At 38.5% G+C, this 19,425-nt stretch overlaps 1 protein-coding gene across 1 annotated transcript; it reads left to right on the top strand.

The window, feature by feature from the left end:
- Positions 1-723: 723 nt before the first annotated feature.
- On the top strand, positions 724-19,127 carry asmt (acetylserotonin O-methyltransferase). Its single transcript, XM_075478743.1, has 8 exons — positions 724-825; positions 1,482-1,656; positions 2,070-2,199; positions 3,425-3,493; positions 7,061-7,179; positions 13,633-13,773; positions 18,028-18,150; positions 18,910-19,127. Exons 1-8 carry the CDS (start codon positions 724-726, stop codon positions 19,125-19,127), a joined length of 1,077 nt encoding a protein of 358 aa, XP_075334858.1.
- The last annotated feature ends 298 nt before the right edge of the window (positions 19,128-19,425 follow it).

Genomic DNA, 19,425 nt, shown 5'->3' with positions numbered 1-19,425 from the left:
GGACTGTGTTTTTTTTGTTTGTTCCACCACTTGAAACAGACACTTATGTAAATAATTTAAAACTATTTTAAAAGGGGCATAAAGCAAAAAAAAAACAACTTACTTTAAAACTTAACCGGTCCTAAAAATCCTTTTAATAAGATTAAAGCTCAACCCAGTATTATACATTGTCAATTATTCATTGTGAAAATAATCCAAAATGACTAATTTGTGATTGTCTAACTTGGTTCCCTTCTAATTAATAGACTGATTAGAAGGCATGTGGTGCAACAGGCTGCATCATTAGCTCAGGTATTACCATGAGTATGAAATTGAATGAAAGGAGAGGAGCTCCTAATTCTGAAAAGTTTTGGTCATCCCACTCTTATTGATAATGTTTTAGAGTCATGAAAACTTAGGGTGGAAGCAGGTCTGTTATGTGAATGCAGTGGTTGAGTAATACTGAACAAGGCAACATTGTTTCCACAGAGTTATTTCTTTGTCTGCCAGACTGAGCCCATGCTGTAATCTGGGTTATCTGGCCCTAATCAGCTTAGCCCACTGCTACTCTCGCTGTTGCTGGGTGGGCACTTTGGTTTAGTCTGATTCTGCTGTCGATGCTGCACACAAACATCTGCTGAAGTGTCTCTGGAACCAAGCAGGTTTACAGGGAACTTCAGTTTGCAGGAATAGGAGCTGGAGAAATTAAACATTTAGTCTTCCTGGGAGAGTATTTTCTGAACTATGGCTGAATTTCAAGAGGCAAGTTCCACTGAGGGGGCACCTGCTGGAGACCTGTACCCCAGAAAGATACTGGAATACATGGAAGGCTTCCTTATTTCAAAGGTAACATATCCAAGCTGTAAATTGTTGACCCACTAGAATTGTCCCTGTTCAGTTAACAGGTAAATTCAAATGTTGACTTGATTTTGTTGTGGTGATGAAAGAATGAAGCTACACTGATTTAATAAAAATCAAGGAATCTATCAAATTAAGAATTTAATTCATTATAGAATACTTTGTGTATTAGGCACCAATATTATGTTTGATATTTGGTACTTTTACTTATGACATTATAATCTGACATATGTGTGGATTTGAAAGACATCTAAATTGTGTCAGAAGATACCAAAAGGCAGAGGATCAAAATATGATGGCCACACAGAGCTTTTTGATTAATAAAATGTGCTTCGCACACTTCAGGAGCGGTCATGTGAATGTTAAAAACTGCTACACATTCTATCTGTTGAGCTCTATTTTGGCATTTTACTTTAAACCAGCATGCTTAGGGTTTTTCCGACAGACTATGTCACATGACTCCTCAACCAATCCTCACAAAAATCCCATTATATTCTTTTTAATCACTACATTGTCAAGTATATCGACCATAATATGGGCTCATCTAATGTGAACATAAACCAGAATGTTTTTACAGATGCACTGTATTCCACTCTCTTCTGTTCCACGCTATTTATCTCCACTCTGTCAACACTTCATCCCAGACGGTGTTCACCTCCTGTGAATTGGGTGTGTTTGATGTGTTGTCAAGTGCAGAGCGCCCTCTGTCTGCAGAAGAGATCAGCCGGGCGGTGGGGGCCAGTCTGGATGGCACCCAGAGGTTGCTGGCCGCCTGCACCGGCCTGCAGCTGCTCAACACGCACCGAGACAATGACCAAGGTCAAAACACACAAAAATAAGACAACGGTTATCTTATTCTTAAAGAGAGTTATGTTAAAGTACTAAAATACAAATTATTCTAATTTCGGTGTTGTTTCTTCATTGTAATTTAGGATTAAAAAGCACGTGTGCATGAAAAGTGACAACTGGAATCCATGTTGACAGAAATTACAAATGAGACTCTTGTGTTAGAAAAAAAAATCCTCTTGATCATCTTTGATGTTTTTGATTGCATTGCATTTGGCTTTTGTTCCGCTTCCCATTTTGATGTTTCTTATTGTCAGCTGCCCCACTTTCATGTAGAGCTCTGCTTCACATCTGTCATGTCTAAGTGTCTCCCACACACAGGCCAAAACTGTGCATTCCCAGCTGCACTTCTCACTCATCTGACCATCTTCCTTCACCTCTTTTAGTGTTCTACAGTAACACAGATCAGGCCAGTGTCTTCCTCACTCGGTCCAGCCCTTTGTCCCTCTATCAGTCCATCCAATACAGCTCCAGAACCATCTACCTCTGCTGGCACTACCTCACTGATGCTGTCAGGTGAGTCTAATAAGCACAGGCACTTCCATTCATGCAATAAGTAACAATTCAAATTGAGTTGCTACTCTAGCTTTTTTTTATTGTTATTATTGCTACTTAAAAACATCTTCTCATCCCTTTTTTCATTCAGTTGTTTATAATATAGACTATGCTATGTCAAAGTGGTGGGTGATGTCATCCCCATGAAGCACTCAAACCTTTACATTAGATTTAAAGATTGATGAACCCTGACAGAGATACAGCAGAAACGAAGGGGAGACTGGTTGAAAGTAAAAGTAATTGGGTCCCTTTAGTGTCTTTTTTCCCCAACGTATAGGATCATTGCTCAAGAGTTAAGCTCTGCAATAGAGTGCGTTATACCTTGCGCAAAAAATCTGACACCCAAAGTTCCCTGACTGAATGACAGGATGTGATGTGTTAGGAGAAAGTGTTAATGCAGTCAAAGGAGAGCTGGGATCATGGACTGATGTGCAAGGTCAGTGGGTTATAAAACAAATAAACTATAGCAACAGAATTTGGAGAACTAGATGAGAGGTGACCTGGATTGAACTCTCAATAACAAGGAGGTTTTAACAAATTTAGTTTTTTTTACAGTAGGAATGTTGTCTTTGGTATGGAAGTGGTTACTGCTGGTGGGGATCATGTCTCTCTTTAAGGTGTAAAGTTGATGTAATGGAATATATCTTAATAAACAATGATCGTGTGTCTTTTATGTAAAAACTGGAAAGCTGTTTGCATTTGTGTTTCTGGGAATTTACTATCAACTCAATGTCAGACTTCTGCATCTGAGGTTGTCCACTAATCCTGAAGTGTCTCCCTTTTGTTCAAGTATAGAGTCATAAAGTTGTGGCAATGACATCCACTTGTGGTCTCTGTGGGAGAGAATAAAGTCAACCACGGGTGGGCAGTGATGGTCTGTGAGAACTGCCAGTTCAGTTTACACTCGTATAAATGAGGATTTTGGTCTCCCTTTTATGCCTGATCGTTGTTAAGTCTGAGGGAAGATACCCCGCAGCTCTCAGAGAGCATGATTAAATCTATCATGGCTGAGCCGTGGTCCATATGTGAGAAACACTAAAGTAGACTGACCAGTAAAGATGATATCGAAAGAATAGTGACGCCTTTATCTGAATCTTGTATTCTTGCAGGAGTGTGCAATAATAACACACACTATTTACCTGATTCCGCAATCTATAAAGTGTCTGTCTTTGCATTTTTTTTCCAGAGAAGGAAGAAACCAATATGAAAAGGCTTTTGGAGTCAATTCGAAAGATCTGTTTCAAGCTCTCTACAGGTGAGAATTTGAGTTAGTGTTGTACGCACCTAAACGTACAAGTTTTTGCTCATTTACATTCCATCCCTGTTTCCCCATCTTAAGCCTGTATGTCACTGTTTCCCTCTTTCCCACTTAAAAAAAGAAGTACCAGTGGGATTCATTAGAACGTAGGAAATGTGGCACAGAGAGACAGAGAGTGAGGGTATGGGCAGTGATGTGAGGAAGCTCGGGGCAGGAAGAGAGAGAACAGCAAAGAGAGAATGCCTCTGCCATTGTCCTTGAGGTCTGGTGTGTTTATAGTATCCACCGCCCGCAGTTTTAACGCTTCACTGATCTACTGGTCAGCAGTTTTCAGGGGTCATCACACACTCAAAAATTCACACTTCGTTTGCTAAAAGATGTTGATCTGCTTGCCCGAAGCCCTGTACATTCGAACACTACCAGAGCCCAAAGGACCAGAATTCATCCGAAGTGAAACACGGAGGAATAACCTGCTAAAACATCCTCCCTTCTCGTCCACATCTTTGGCAGTATTTGCAAACTCAATGCAATTTTTGATAGACGAAGATCAGGAGAAAATACTAACATGGAAATTTTTGTATTATTTTACATCTGTGCAAATCAACTAAAACGAATTTACCAGAATAAACAGTTATGAATTCGTCTGTTTCACACAGAACTGCAGCATGAATTTAAAAAAAAAAGTCAAATTCAATACAAATCATTCTGTGCTGGGTTTATTTTGTTGTTGTTTTTGCTGGTTGTTTGGACCAACCCATACCTCTTTACTTGCAATCTAATTTAATTTTTATGTTATTTTCTTCTTCCTTTCCAAAACACAGCTGATGATTTAATAGAAACTGCCTCGTTGTATAAGTTGTTTGTATGTTATTCAAACTATGAACCGAGCACACAAATTGTAAAACACTTGCGAATATGAGTTTTGCAATTCAGCTTTGATGTATTGAAAATGGAAATACCCTACAAGAACAATTTCAGCAACTTTGCACAGCTGATGTAACGTGGAGAAGCAGTTGTTGGTGCCTGCTGATTTCCCCTGTGAATACTGTGGGTAAATTAACAAGGGAAACGAACACTGAAATCATTCTTGGAGCATTCTTGGAGTGCTGCAGTAGGAGCAGGATGATTCAAAGCTCGCTCGATGACTCAGACCCCAACTCATTGCCATTTAAGCTGTCATGTACTGCACCTGAATAATTTACAGCCAAATCCTATCCTTAGCTTGAATTCCTAAACCCAGGAAAGCAGAAATGTATCACATTGTGAAGCTGCATGAAATTAATTGAGTGTATCCAGACTATTAAAACTAGAAATGGAAATACAGAAGTTTGCACACTGTCAAAAATATAGGTTCTATACTACTTAAATGGATGCTCCTAAGTTTAATAATACCATAACATAGAGAACATTTTGCATGTATAGTTTTTGAGCCTTTTTTTTTAGGGTACCTAAGATTTAGTGTAAGTTTAAATATGATAATAGTATTTCCTGGTTGCAGAAAGCTATATATATATATAAAAAAAAGCTTTTTTACAGTTCTGTTAATTTGTTTACTATGTGCTTCTCTATTCTTTTTTTATGATTTTTTTTTAGCTGATTTATAATTATCTAGAAGGCATGTGCAAGCAAAAGTTGAACAAACAGCACCTTTCATGACCATCTAAAATATAAAAACTTGTAGTCTCATCAAGGATGCAAAAAAAATATTATGGCGCCGTCCTACATCAGTGACGTGATTTTAGAATTTTTTTTGTTTTAATATTTTTTTTTTGTTTTAATATTTTCTTTTTGTTTTAAACCAAAAAGTGGCTCTGCTAATATACAGTCCTGCCAATAATTACACAATAGTCCACAAAGGAGCTGAAGTTGTATCTACAATTCATTCAAAGCATCAAACATCTGAAACATAAAAAAGCGAGCCGGCAAGCAAAAAAAAAAAAAAAGGGAGGGTGGGATGTTGGTTTTAGACTTCAAGTCAGATTTGCTAACACATTTCATGGGATGCTTTTACGTCTAATATACAATATAGAAAATTTACAAAGGTGTCTGGAATTTGGACTGACTGGTAACAACACCCCCGTATAAGAATCTAAAGAACTCCACACACATGGAGCGCCTGTCACAACAGTAGGAGAATCATTTGAGAATAGATTTTACAACACACACAGGTTGATAACAGAAAATAACCTACACAGTAATAGATCAAGGGTGTTTGACACGGCCCTTAACTGAAAGACCGTAAGACACAAATTCTCATTCTTACCCATAGTGTATTCAGTTTAGAAAAATAGATGATATAAGTCACATTTAAAGCGGCCTTTCATCATATTGCTTACATCATGCTGTATATCTTCAGCTGGATATCTGGACCTTCTCTATTCTAATGTACGAAGTGGAGGTTGAATGCTCTTTTTTATAATTACAACTAGATTGTCTCTATTTTATTCCTGATAGCAAAACATTAGGCAATTATAAGTGAGACTGTCCTTCTCCTCACAACTTGTGGCGTTTGGTCATGCAGGCAGATATGCCGATAATTTTGTCCAAAGAATATTTGACCAAGTGACCTTGGGAATACATGACCTTGTGGTCATGAGAGCAACTAAAGGATTTTTTTGAAGGATTGTCAATTTTTTTAAGAATATCATTATTGTTATCATTATTTTTCTTTTTTCTTTTCAACGTAACATAACTAAATGCAGCTTTTGCATTTAGCACTTTGTAACTTTACGGTTGTGTCTTTAAAAAGCTGTTCATGATTGAATCAGTGCAAAGTTGATATCTAGAGGTACTTGGTTTCTCAAGAGACATTAAGTGAGGGAATGTTGCTTTCTGTCCACCTGTCGATGTAAAGATGCTAGTATGCTGTCATAGATCAAAGTCAAGATTATGGGGTTTTGTTATGGATGAAATAAAGATTCTAGGCTGTTAAAAATGGCCTGTGACCCTGAATTGAATTAAGTGGGTATATAAATGGATGGATGGACATTGTTGTTTTAAGAGCATTCAATATGTTACACCCAAAGGGCTTTCATATGAAAGCTGACAGTCGGCTGTTTGGCCTCACAGACATTTTTTCTTTTCACATCCAATACAGTCAGAGTCTGATGCCAACAATGAGTCACTTTCAAAGTTCCTCTGGATACTTCTATGTCATGTGAAGTTTACTTTGAGTATCAGATGATGGAGCACTTTGTTCCAAGTGAAGTTTGGACAAATAGAAAAAGAAGGGAGGACGTGCATGTTTATATGTGTGCAGCCCTCATGGTGGTGCTGCTTGATGAAAGGGAGATTCCTCAGAGCAGCAAGCAGTCACCACAGGCTCTTCTGTTCTGCCACACCCCGTCTGTCACACACACATAAACCATGGTGTCGCCACAGGGTGAAACTTTGTATTTGAGGAGTGTGTGGATGTGTGAGTATCTTTCAGCACGTTGCCCCTTTGGTGACAGCAAACAGAAAAAGATACAAAAAAAAGGATTTTGCCTCAGTGTGGTAGGACATGACTTAAAGAGGCAGAAACAAAAATAACTTTCCCCCCTCTCTATGTGTTTCTCTCTGTAGGTCTGATGAAGAAATGGTAAAATTCATGCAGTTGATGAACTCTATTTGGAACATCTGCGGCAAAGACGTGATCACGGCCTTTGATCTTTCACCTTTTAAAGTCATCTGTGATCTTGGAGGTAAGTTTTGGGTTTGTTTATCAAGACCTCATAGGAACTTTCCATAAAGTAGTGGGTTCATAATAATTACCATTTGGTATGTGTTAAAGGAGCAACAGCTGGCAAAGCCTAATATATTCATGCTATATGTGTGCAAAAAAAAAAAAAGCACAACACACACACACACACACACACACAGTTATCTCTCACCTTTATAAGACCTACCCCACCTGAGTAGATTATTTTTTAGTTAATAATCTTAAAGTAAATTAGTTATCCTTCTCAAAATACACAACTTACATGAACCTCTACCTAGAGATCTCAAAGACCCACAGTTTCAAGGTCTTTTATTATCATTATGTTTCAGTGACAAGTTCCAAAGAGATTCAGTTACATCCCACAGGGTCTGAATATTGTGTCAGAGGCACTTCCAGCCTGACAAAACCACTGACAGATAGTGTTGGTGAATAGCTTAAACCTTGTATACAGAACACAAACATTTTATGAAAATGTATGTCTCTCTGTTTGTTACTTGCTTTTACGTGTAAGACGTTGAAGGATACATTCTGAAAATCTTCTCAAATAGCATTTATCTGAAACAGACAGTTACTTACCTGTCACTCCTCAGTTGGTGATTCAGACTCAAGACTTTACATGAATTACTGCTAACGATGGTTAAAGGTGCAGTGTGTAGGAAATTACATAGTTCAGTCCTCATTGTTGCGTCTGCTGAATAATTCTAAAATACTGAAGCAACTTTCTTCACAATGTGCACAAACTTACTCTCACTTTGGAGGTTTGATGGATAGTTGATGCTTGTTTGTCTATTTGTGAGCAACAGTTACTCAACCAGTTATGTACAGATTTGTGTAAAAGATTTAAGAGGAAGGGCAAAAGCAGTGCGTGAGGAAGCTCGAGAGATGATGAACTGTTTTGTATATATATATATTTGAATATTTAGCCCATTGTCTCAATGCGTTTATTGATGAAAGTAGCAAGAAGGTGCCATAATGACCATCGTGAGATACAAAATGGTATGACAGAAGGATAAAGGCTGCCATTCTTTGGTTAGCATATTGAATTCAGAATAAGTTTCTGCGACACAAGACACAGGTTTTGATAATTTTGTTTGATTTTTTTCATGGTTTAAACCGATTTAAACTGTACATTAAAGTGTAGCATGTATCTATGATTTTGCATTTGTTTAAAATCTGAATCAGAAAACTGTTATGAATTTCACTAGAGCTGTTTTCTCTTCAACAAGAAAAATCCAGAGATAGCAGAAAGTCAGAGCAGAGGATTTTTCTACAAAGGCAGAGTCTTAGGCAAAGTCTGTCAGTCGCTTTCCACTCATCTCCTCTCCAGATTATGGCTAAAACATGTGACTTCAGCTTGTGGCTGGTTTGTATTAAATTCATTTTTGGTGAATTTGACAATATTATCCAATTTATTCTGGATCTGAGGCAGACAAGAAATAGGAATTTGGTTTAAAATTAGAAGGGCAAACATTTATCGTTCAACTTAACGTTAACAAAGCTAAACTAATCAGTGTAAAATGTTTGAATGAAACAAGATGTTTCAGTCTTCTTTTCATACTTGAATGTATAAAGGAACCTTTGTTAACTGATCTATGCGTGGCTTTGTCAAATTCAATTTATTTGATAATCTTCTTTGAGGAGCAGATCCCTTACAAAGGGCTTTACACAGAGAGCAAATGGTGCAAAGATAAAACAAAATGTGATGGGGAAGAAAAGACTTAACAGACTCAAAATTAGGTATGGGAGGCCAAAACTTGGCCTGTACCACAGAGGTACAAGCGGCAATGGAGCAGAATAAAATAGGAAGGATGGAAAGGAAACTAGAATAGGTTTTGAGCAGTGTGTTTTCACTTGAACTCATTCTGCATTTCAAGTTCAATTAAGAGGTGAAAATTGGTTCTGCTCATGTACCGACAAGATTACACTGCAGCACCCAATGACAAGTAGAAAGTCTCACTTGAATCTCTGGCTCTTTCTCTGAGAATGAATGTTTAGTCTGTGGTTCTGACCGCAAAATTTCCCATGAGACCCCAATATTCATACTCTACAGATTCTGTGACAATCCAATTAGATGTTGTGATACGGACATTAAACCTACACTGATCCAGATTAAATTGTTTTAGTTCAGCATGAACATGCGTAAGAAGCCACGCACGACTACCTTGCTAATATAAAATACCTCAACATTTATTAAATATCCACACTACTGCCAAAAAAACCCACAGGTGGACGGCTTGCAGTGTGTGCCACCTCAGCTGACCACACAGGGGAGCTGTGGAGCCACTAAAAGTAAATTTGATCTCATCTTGCCTTTTCCCACTCCTCTGTGACTTTCTCTGCATGGGGCTGTATGGTCATGCTTATGCATGAAGCTCTATCATCAAAAAAGTGTGAGCATGTGAACAGCAGGAGCCCGAAGGCCATGATGTTGCGTCCCATGTAGACCCCGTCTCTCACACAGCATCTGTTGTGTCTGTTCACACCTGCTGCTCAGATCAGTCTCTGTCCAACTGTCAAGCCAACTCGCTGATTAGATCTCGAATGGACATGAGATATCTGTCTGGAGAATTATTTCACCTAAGAAGTAGTACTCTAAAAAGAGAAAATTTATTAAAATAGATACAGCAAAGGATCAACATACCCTGACTTGTATTCACTTGCGTATATACATGAACACTTAAACTCCTTTCCACCAGTTCAAAAAACACAGGGACTCAAATAAAAATGGTGTTTTCTAAGCTGAATTGGTTGAACATAAAGGCACTTTTTTCTCTTCATTCTGAAATCTCCTTCAGACCAACTGAGACATTATTCAAATGTTTTCACTCGCTGAGGGTACTCAGTACTCTGTGATACTGTGGATCCCTAAAGCTGCATGTCAGGACATAAATGTCCCAAAAAATTGCTTCAAACTCCTTGGGGAGATTACCCAGACATCTATCTGAAAGCAGAAAGTTGAATACATAGACAGGGTTTACCATACAAACAAAAGAGAGCAAGAAAGAGCATAGAGGGGAGAAAAAAGAACAAAATATAACAATGTTATACCAGTTTTTGTTCTTTAATAATCACAAACCTCTCATCAGCGGATTTCATGGACAAACTGTGGCAGCCAGGTTGCATTGGGGTCTTGAACAGTGTGTTGTGTGTTTGGTTTTGCTCCTCCTTGTTGCCCTTTGATTTTTCTCCTCTGCTGACCCCTGTTTGATGCGAAAGCCATATAGACTTTGTGGTTGTGTGTGTGTGTGTGTTGGAAAGAGAGAGCTTTGTAAGAATACAGACTGCTATGGTAGCAGCAGGTCGTATCGGGGGTATAGCTTGGAGGAAAGCTTGCCCTCTCTGCACACATATCGACACACAAACACTGGCCCAAGTCTGCCTGGCTTTGTAGGTTTGTCAGTGAGATCCTTTGATGCTGTATTCAGCCTCACTCCATTCCCCTCCCGCATTCCCCATATAGCTCTCTCTTTTGCCCAATCTATCTCTTTTAGTCTTTATCACTATCTGTCACTTTTTCTCTCATCCTTTCTGTATAAGATTCAGTTGGCTTTATGAAGCATGAAAGATGATAATAATGTTGCAAAGGATCAAGATTCATATTTCCACATTAAATCCATGTTTCCGCCCTCATGTGCATGAGTGTGTGGGTATGCTCCTTTCAGTGCCTTGTTTTCCACACAGATATATAACTTCTGCTCTATAATTTGAGTTATCTCTTTGCTTGAAAGGAAATACAAGAATGATAACAGTCCACAGTCTATGGATATAAGTTTGGAATCACATAATCAGATGAATAATAAAGTGATTGACATCTTGATTGATATCTTGCAATGGGACCTCAATGGGTTGGATATGTTAGGCAGTAGGTGAAATACCAGTTGTTGGAGATGAGGTGTTGAAAGAAAAAAAAACTTTGACATGGGCCTTTGACAAGATGGCTCGATGACAGGGTCAGAACATCTATTTACACTAGGTCTGGCAGGATATTCCTGGTTTATGGTGCTTAGTACCTACTAAAGTGTCATGGCTTGTAGATTTTTGGATTTTGGTTTGTTTTTTTCATTGCTTGGTGTTTTTTGTTCTTTTGTCTTAATCTAGTTTTCTTGTTAGCTATTTAGTCTTTGTTTTTATTAGGATTTTTGCTGTTCTTGAGTCATTGTTTTTTTCCGGTTTCTTTAGTTTGTATTAGTGTAGTCTTGAGTTGTTTGTAGTTACACTCATGTTTAGTCTCTGTTAGTTTTTCCCTTGAATTAGTCTTGTCTGTCTCTTGCTCTACTTTTGCTCTTTTAGTTTTCCTTAGTTCCCATCTACCTGTTCATTGACTCCACTGTCTCACCTGTGTTCAATCTCCTCAGCTGTTCTCATTCACCTATCACACCCCTCTGTATTTTAGATCCCAGGTTTCTCATAGTTCTTGTCAGATCCTTGTCGTTATTATCCATGGTTTGTCTCAGCACTTTCACTCACCATGTTCTCAGTTACAGTCAGGTTTTTGTAGCTTCCTTGGTTTTGTCTAGTTTTTGTGTTTCTGGCTTGGCTGTGCTTTATGTTTAAAATAAGTTGGTTAAGTTTCTTCTGCTCTGGCTACATTTGGGTCCTCCACTTCACAACCACATACTGTGACATAAAGTGGTTGAACAAAAGCTTATCGATGCACCTTGAGAATGAAGGTTGACTCATGTGGTCCAGTCTTGCAGAGAAGCTGCTGTTGGACAAACAGTGGTTTGTTAACTTTGATGCTGATTACAATACAATAGTAAAATTACAATACAAAGTTTCCTTATAGCTTACTCTGAGAGGAGTTGCATACTAGCCAAGGTGCCCATGCACACCGTTGTTCATCTCCAAAACCACCTAAGGTGGGCGCATGAGCATACCATAAGAACCTAAGCATAAAGTCATGGATGAAGGAGACTTTTTTTTCTTATAGGTTGCAAAAAGGGGGAACTGCGGGCAGAAGGAAAGACAACAAAGGCAACACAATGCTCTGTTTCGAAATTATGTTAGAAATCCATGAGTCCTTATATTTACATTGATGTGACTTTGACACTTGACACATACTATAGCATTACTGATGGCACCCCAGACAGCAATGGTATTCTCTATTGGCACCCTGTCAAACAGCAAAAGTTATTCAGGAAGGGTTTTCAGAACAATGGAAAGAGTTCAAGGTGCTGACAAAAGTCATGGATGGATGCATGGAGGCCTCACTTCACATCTTCAAGGCCTTGTGACTTTCTGAAATCTTGTTGAGTCTATAGCCTCTTTCACATAGCCTGCTGTAGGTAGACGTGGTGTAAATGCATCCACAATATTAGCAGTCCCTGCAGACGGGATTATTTTAAAGGAGCATCCATCAATGTTCATTTCGTTATCATCCGAAAGTCATAAAATCAGTAAATAGAATCAAAGTTTTGAACCCACCATTGAGTTAGTTCAGTCACCTCACACAGCACGCTTTGCCTCGAAAATAAGTCTATGACTCGACACTACAGTGTTTTTATAAAGGCAACAAACATGCCATTTAGCTTAAAAGTGATAAATGGCTGAAATCCCAACATAGGAAAATATAAGTTATTAGATGTTTGCAGATGAACAGAATCAAATAGCTACAAAGTAATAAGTTGCTAGTGTGGCCAACTGATTGAGACTCACAAAAGTAGTCATTTTCACATGTCTTCACAGCACATGAGTGACACAATTTCCTCACACTGAAAAACAAATGACATAACTGATTATTTTGTAAAAACTGACAGCATGTAGCACGTAGTAGCAACTCTAGTAGCAACTAATTACTAGTTATATGTTTTGTCCCTTTGAAACTTTACCAACAAATTTGTGCATTGAGATAGTTCTTGGTAACCAACTCAAGAAATGCAACAATGGCATTACAATGGAATATTGTAGCATGCATTAAGTTTCTTTCTTTACTGCAGAATCAAAGCCCATCTCAAGCTGCCTCAAATGTTATTTGGTTTTTTAAAAAATCTGCCAAAACAATCCTGCTATCCTGAAAGCCACACAACTAGCACAGCTAAAAACAAAGAAAAAATCAATTGCATTTTGATGTAGTTTTTTCTTTTTTTTTTACTAGATAACAGTCAAAAGAAATGTTGTGTTTTCTCAGATTACATTCTTTAAAATAACTCTGAGTCTGTGTCTGTCTCCTTGTTACTCTACATTCAGTTAATTTTTCTCCTCATTATTAGTATTGATGCTATATTAACCGTATTCCCAGCACTGCCACATTTAAATGAATACTAATAATGCTTAAAAATGATGGGTTTATACCTGAAAGCACCTGTTCAACTCATGTGACTGTGTGTTGTTTGTGTGCATGTTCATGTGCAAAGTGTGTAAGAGAAGCACTACCTTGTTAATGAAGGTTATGTATTCACTGTGCCATGACCAAAAATTATTCTCTCCCTGTCTCCAGGCTGCAGTGGAGCATTAGCCAAGCAGTGCACGTCAGTCTACCCAGAATGCACAGTGACGATCTTTGACCTCCCCAAGGTGGCGCGTATGTCGCGGGAACACTTTGTCAACGAGGCTGACCAGAGGATCAGCTTCCACGAGGGTAACATCATTACAACTGGGTGACATCACTTGACATTTATAGCTGAATAAAGCCAGTTCAAGGCAAGCGTAGCACTCTCTATAAGCACACATCCATCCATCCAGTTCCTATACCTGCTTAATCCAGTTCAGGGTCGCTGGGTGGGGGCTTGAGCCTTCCCGAGCTGTCCTTGGGCAAGAGGTGGGGTACACCCTGGACAGGTCGCCAGTCCAGGGCCACACAGAGACACACCAGACAACAACCATCCACGCTCACACTCACTCCGGGCAGAACATGTAAACTCAACACAGTAAGGCCCCAGCCGGGATTCAAACCAGGAACCCTCTTGTTGTGAGGCGTGTAGGATGACCTTTAACTTATTAGGATAGAGTTTACATCTGCCATTTTGCTCACTTTTAATACAAAAAAACCCCTTAATACATAAAGTGTGCTGTGGCGAAACCTTTTTATACCTGATCCCTCTGTACCATACCTACCAACCTCCATGAACTATAAAACATATTATTTTATTACACTGAACAAAGGCACTACAGTAATGCTTGTTGTCTGTGCATTTGTGTTCCATTTTTAAAGCTTATGTTCTCATGAAGAACCCTATATATTTGAGCCAGGAGCACCTCTGTAATTTCACTGGTTCTTTCATCATAAATAAAGGTGAACATAGAAATCACTGACAAACATCTATGTAATAAAATTGCACTAACTTTAGTTTCTACTGATGACCTTTATTTCTAATATAGTCAAATCAAAATGGTTGATACCTGACTGTTCAACTCGGTTGTAACTGTTACAGTTTTAATTATTTTGATAATTTGACATTATGTTTCACAGTGGTGTACTCACCTCTGTTGTATACTGTACATTCTTTGCCCAGCCTAACATGAAAATACAGTTGAAACCTGCTATTCCCCATGAAATCCTGGCAACCTGCCATTAATACGAATAAAATAACACATGACTGATCGGTAAACAAAAGGTAACATAGGACACTTTGATGCTGTAAACATTGAGTTCCATTCTCCCACTGAATTGCTTCTGTTGAACTGAAATCATTGTGTACAAAACTGTCAGTTTGTACCTAACACTTCATTTGTTGTGTTGTTTCTACACCACAGCAGTTTATGTGGGAAAAAGGTTCACAACAGCTGATAATCTTGAAACCCTGCAGCTAAAGTCAATTTCTGCCTCTCCTGCTGTTTGCATGGCCATGCTGCTGAACACAACAGGTGTTTCAACGGTGCTCTTTGAGTCTTCTAAGTGTGTTTTTCAAATTTGATTTAAAATGTTGTTGATTTACAACCCCAGTCTAAAAAAAGGTTCGACACTGTGTAAATGTGGATAAAAACAGAATGTATTGATTGGCAAATATCATAAACCAATACGTTATTCACAATAGAAAATAGAAAACATATTACATTGTGAAAGGGACACATTTAACAATTTCATGAAAATTCACCTTGAATTTGATGGCAACAATGCATTTAAAAAAGCTGGGACAGGGCCATGTTTACCACTGTGAAACATACCGTCCTCTTTTAACAAAGGCTGTAAACATTTGGGAAACAAAGAGAACAGTTTCTGGACCTTTGGGATGGGAATGATGTCCCATTCTTTTTTGATTTTATAGGTTTTTGAGCTGTTTTTTGTTGTATATTGTGTTTCATGAGGTGTCAAATGTTTTCATTTGGTGATAGATCTGGACTGCAGACAGGCCAGTCCAGCACCTGGACATCTTCTATTATGAGGACATGCTGTCATAATGCAATGCATTTCCTGAAAAAGATGTATTGTGGATGTTGCTCAAAAACCTGTACAGTATATACCTTTCAGTATTGATGGAGACTTTCCAGATGTGCAAAGTTCCAGTCCCATGTAAGCATTTATCCACCCTAATACCATCAGAGATTGGCTGGATTTGAACTGAGTGCTCATAACAAGTTAGATGGTCCCTCCACTTTTCAATCTGGAGGGCTAAAGTAAGTAATTCAGTTTGTCTGACCACAGAACAGTTGTCAATTTGCCTCAGTCCATTTTAAAGAGAGAAGATGGTGTTATTTCTGGATTATGCTCACATATGGCTTCCTCTTGGCATGGTAGCGCTTTAACCTGTGTTTGCAGGAAGTGAATTCTGGAAGTGTTCCTGAGCCCATGCTGTGATTTCCATGACAGAATCATGTCTATTTTTAATGCAGTGCCGCCTGAGGGCCAATGGTCACTGGTATCCGATATTGATTTTAGGCCACGTCTCTTCCGCACAGAGATGTATCCAGATTCTTGAAATCTTTTGATGATATTATGTACCATAAAAGAAGAAATATTCAAATTCAAATCGCTCCACAATTTGTACATGCAGTATTCTTTTCAGATTTCTCAACCTCTGCCCATCTTTACTTTACCTAAAAATATTAACATGGTCTTGTCATACCCAATCATGTCACTGACATGTTGCCAGTCAATTAGTCGCAGCATGTTTCTCAAGCTGTCTCTTTTTAGTTACACTTACTTTTCTAGCCTTTTGTTACCCCCTCACAACTGTTTTGAGACATGTTGCTGCCATCAAATTCATGGTGAGCTAATATTTTTCATGAAATATGAATAAATCTTACTTTCTTTTTTTTGGATTTGGGGTTGTAGTTAGAATCAAGGTACAATGTTACAGACATTTCTCCCCAGTAACTAAATCCCTGCTGAATGTTAGAAAGAAGCTGGAAATATGCTGTAATCAATGTAGGTCACATGCAGTTGGAGTAATTTGATCACAACTGGCATTATCCATTTGTAGTAATTGTGGTTAAGTCATGTGAAAAATACCGTAAGGCTAATTGAATCGTGTCTTATTACTTTAAGGCTCGTCAACAGAATTAATAATTATATTTAATAATGTCTTAAAGCAATGATAAGCCTGCAAACCAGTTAAGGCAGCCCAACTCGAGTCCTCAGCAACACTCACATTATGTATGCCACACACAACACATATCTAACACACACTTTCAATTACAGTGGTACAATAAGCCATTACATCTCTGCTCCTTCCTCAGCTGAATACCTGCACATACTGTTCGAACAGGTGCTGAACGAATGGGGCACCAGGGGGGCATGGCCACCACAGACTTAAATATGGACACCTCACACGACTAATACAGAAGTCAGAGAACTGGAGTTGCATGAAGGAATTTCTATACTTTGATTTGAACGCCATTGTAATCAATATGTGTCAGTATATAAATATGTCAGTGGAATAGATAAGTAGGTCCCTTATAACAAATCCTGAAATATATAAATCACAGGAATATTAATTTATGTTAAATCAAAATAGTGAACTACATAAAAGTTTTCTTCCACAGTATGGAATATGAAAAACTATCATTCATTTCAGGGGACTTTTATTGTGTCACTTTTATTTTCCAGCTTTTTTAAACATATATTCAAACAGCAAAAACATAGCAGCAGTATAATTGTAAAGTTTCCATGAACAAGATACTTTATTCGGAGTTTGCATGTTCTCCCTGTGCATACATGGGTTCTTTACAGATACTCCTGCTTCCTCCCACCATCCAAAAACATGCATGTTTGGTTGATGGGTGATTCTAAATTGACCCAAGAAGTGAGTGTGAGTGTGCATGGTCATTTGTCTTATTTGTGTCTGTGTGTGGCCCTGTGATGGATTGGCGACCTGTCCAGGGTGTACCCTGCCTCACACCCAATGGCAACTGGGGACCAGAACTGGATTAGATAGGTGTAGAAAATGAATGGATGAAAGACACTTTATCCCATAAAACCCAACACCATTGCATTGAGTGTGCGTTGCAGGAGTATGTCTTAAATGTGAAAGATGAAGAAAAATGCCTTTTGGATGGGATAGTTTATACTGTTGAAGAGTCGATGTGAAGATTGCATAAACATGGTGTACTTCTCCATGGCAGTCACGCCTACATTTAAATAAGAGTGATAAAAAAGAAGAAAAAAGTACTATATACCCTGCATTGTCATACAGTGACATGCAGTGTTATGGCCATACAGTGAAAACAATGAAGATCACACCAATAAATTATTTTCTGGTTCCATCACTGTGTTACAGACAACATTTCAGGCGCATCACTTCAGCTTCAGCATCAACCTGTATGCTCCATCTATGGACCAAGTTAGCATCATTGCTCCCCAGATCTTGCTAAGATTCAATATACCAGACATAAGTTATGTAAATATTGTATGCCCTAAGAAACTGATGCATCTGTGTGTGTGCGTTTTTTTAAGGGGATTTCTTCAAAGATCCTCTGCCAGAGGCTGACCTCTACATTCTTGCCAGAATCCTCCATGACTGGACAGATGAACGTTGCATAGAACTACTCTGCAGAATCTATAAAGCCTGCAAACCAGGTCTGTGTGGGAGCGTGTGTGTCTCTTTTAGTGTGAAATGGATGATTACTTTTTTTTCTTCTACTGGAAATGAGATGGCAGATTGTATTCCACAATGCAGCTGATCCCAGAGAAATCTGTCCTTCTGGCTTTGATCAAAGTCAGACACCCAGACACAAAATGAGCAGACACTGGCAGGGACCAGATAGAGCACAAGAGAAGGGAAGGGGAAGCAAAAAAGAGCTGACCACTGGACATTATGTTTTATATAAAAGAACAAGAGGAACAAGTAAGATTAAAATGAACCCACTTTCATCCATCACTGTAGTGTAATACAACAATCTTCAGTGAATTTCATGGGTAAACTGTGTAATGTGCCAACTGTCAGTAAGAGGCTTTGGAAGTTCTCAACAGTAAAGTTATTACCATGAATTTTGAAATAACTGCATTACACTTCACAATTAACTGTTATCACTCTAATTCCACATCCATTAGGTGCATAGCTCTTTGTTTGCTAACTTTGCTCAAGCAGATCCATCATTACTAACCGTCCAGAAAACATGTCCAAAAGTTTTAATTTATCATCTTATCCACTTTAATTGATGATCATTCAGGACACACCATATTGCTTTGATGTGTAGCTACCCAATACTTAATTCATATAACTAAGCTTTGCCAGGAAAAAAGTTGGCGCCAAAAATCATAAAAATCATCAAATAAAATCAAATCATAAAGAAAGGAACAAGCTAATAGATCGGATTTGTCCTGTTCCTGCTGTAGGAGGTGCTGTGCTGCTGGTGGAGGCGCTGCTCAATAATGATGGATCTGGCCCACTGACGGTTCAGCTCTACTCTCTTAACATGCTGGTGCAGACGGAGGGCAGAGAGAGGACAGATGCTCAGTATGCCGCCTTGCTGGCTGCTGCTGGCTTCTCCAACATCCAACACTGCCTCACTGGGAAAATCTATGATGTTGTTCTGGGTCGCAAAGAGACATGAGAGATGAAGAGAAATAGATATTGCTGTCACTATGAAGACGTTCTACTGAAGAAAAAAAAAGTTCTTCTCCTGTTATTTTTTTCTTTACCCACCTTAACCTTTTTATAGTTAAAAAAAAAAGTCCTCTTCAACATTTACATATTATAACTGCTCTAAAAATCAAAATGTGTTTTATGTTTTCGTCTTCCCTTTAGAAGCAAGAAAGTAGGCCTATGTGTCATCAAACTGTTGATAAAGGGAACAACTAGTGAGACAAACTAGATTAGCGGGTATAGAAAATGGATGGATGGAAATACAT

Source organism: Odontesthes bonariensis, chromosome 12 (assembly GCF_027942865.1).
Source record: "Odontesthes bonariensis isolate fOdoBon6 chromosome 12, fOdoBon6.hap1, whole genome shotgun sequence".
In the NCBI taxonomy this organism is placed as follows: domain Eukaryota; kingdom Metazoa; phylum Chordata; class Actinopteri; order Atheriniformes; family Atherinopsidae; genus Odontesthes; species Odontesthes bonariensis.
This window is presented reverse-complemented; position numbering and strand designations above follow the sequence as displayed.

Coding starts and splice junctions, on each gene's coding strand:
- asmt (XM_075478743.1), top strand. CDS start 724: ATGGCTGAATTTCAAGAGGCAAGTTCCACTGAGGGGGCACCTGCTGGA. Junction 1,657..2,069: donor GCACCGAGACAATGACCAAG/GTCAAAACACAC, acceptor CACCTCTTTTAG/TGTTCTACAGTAACACAGAT. Junction 2,200..3,424: donor TACCTCACTGATGCTGTCAG/GTGAGTCTAATA, acceptor TTTTTTTTCCAG/AGAAGGAAGAAACCAATATG.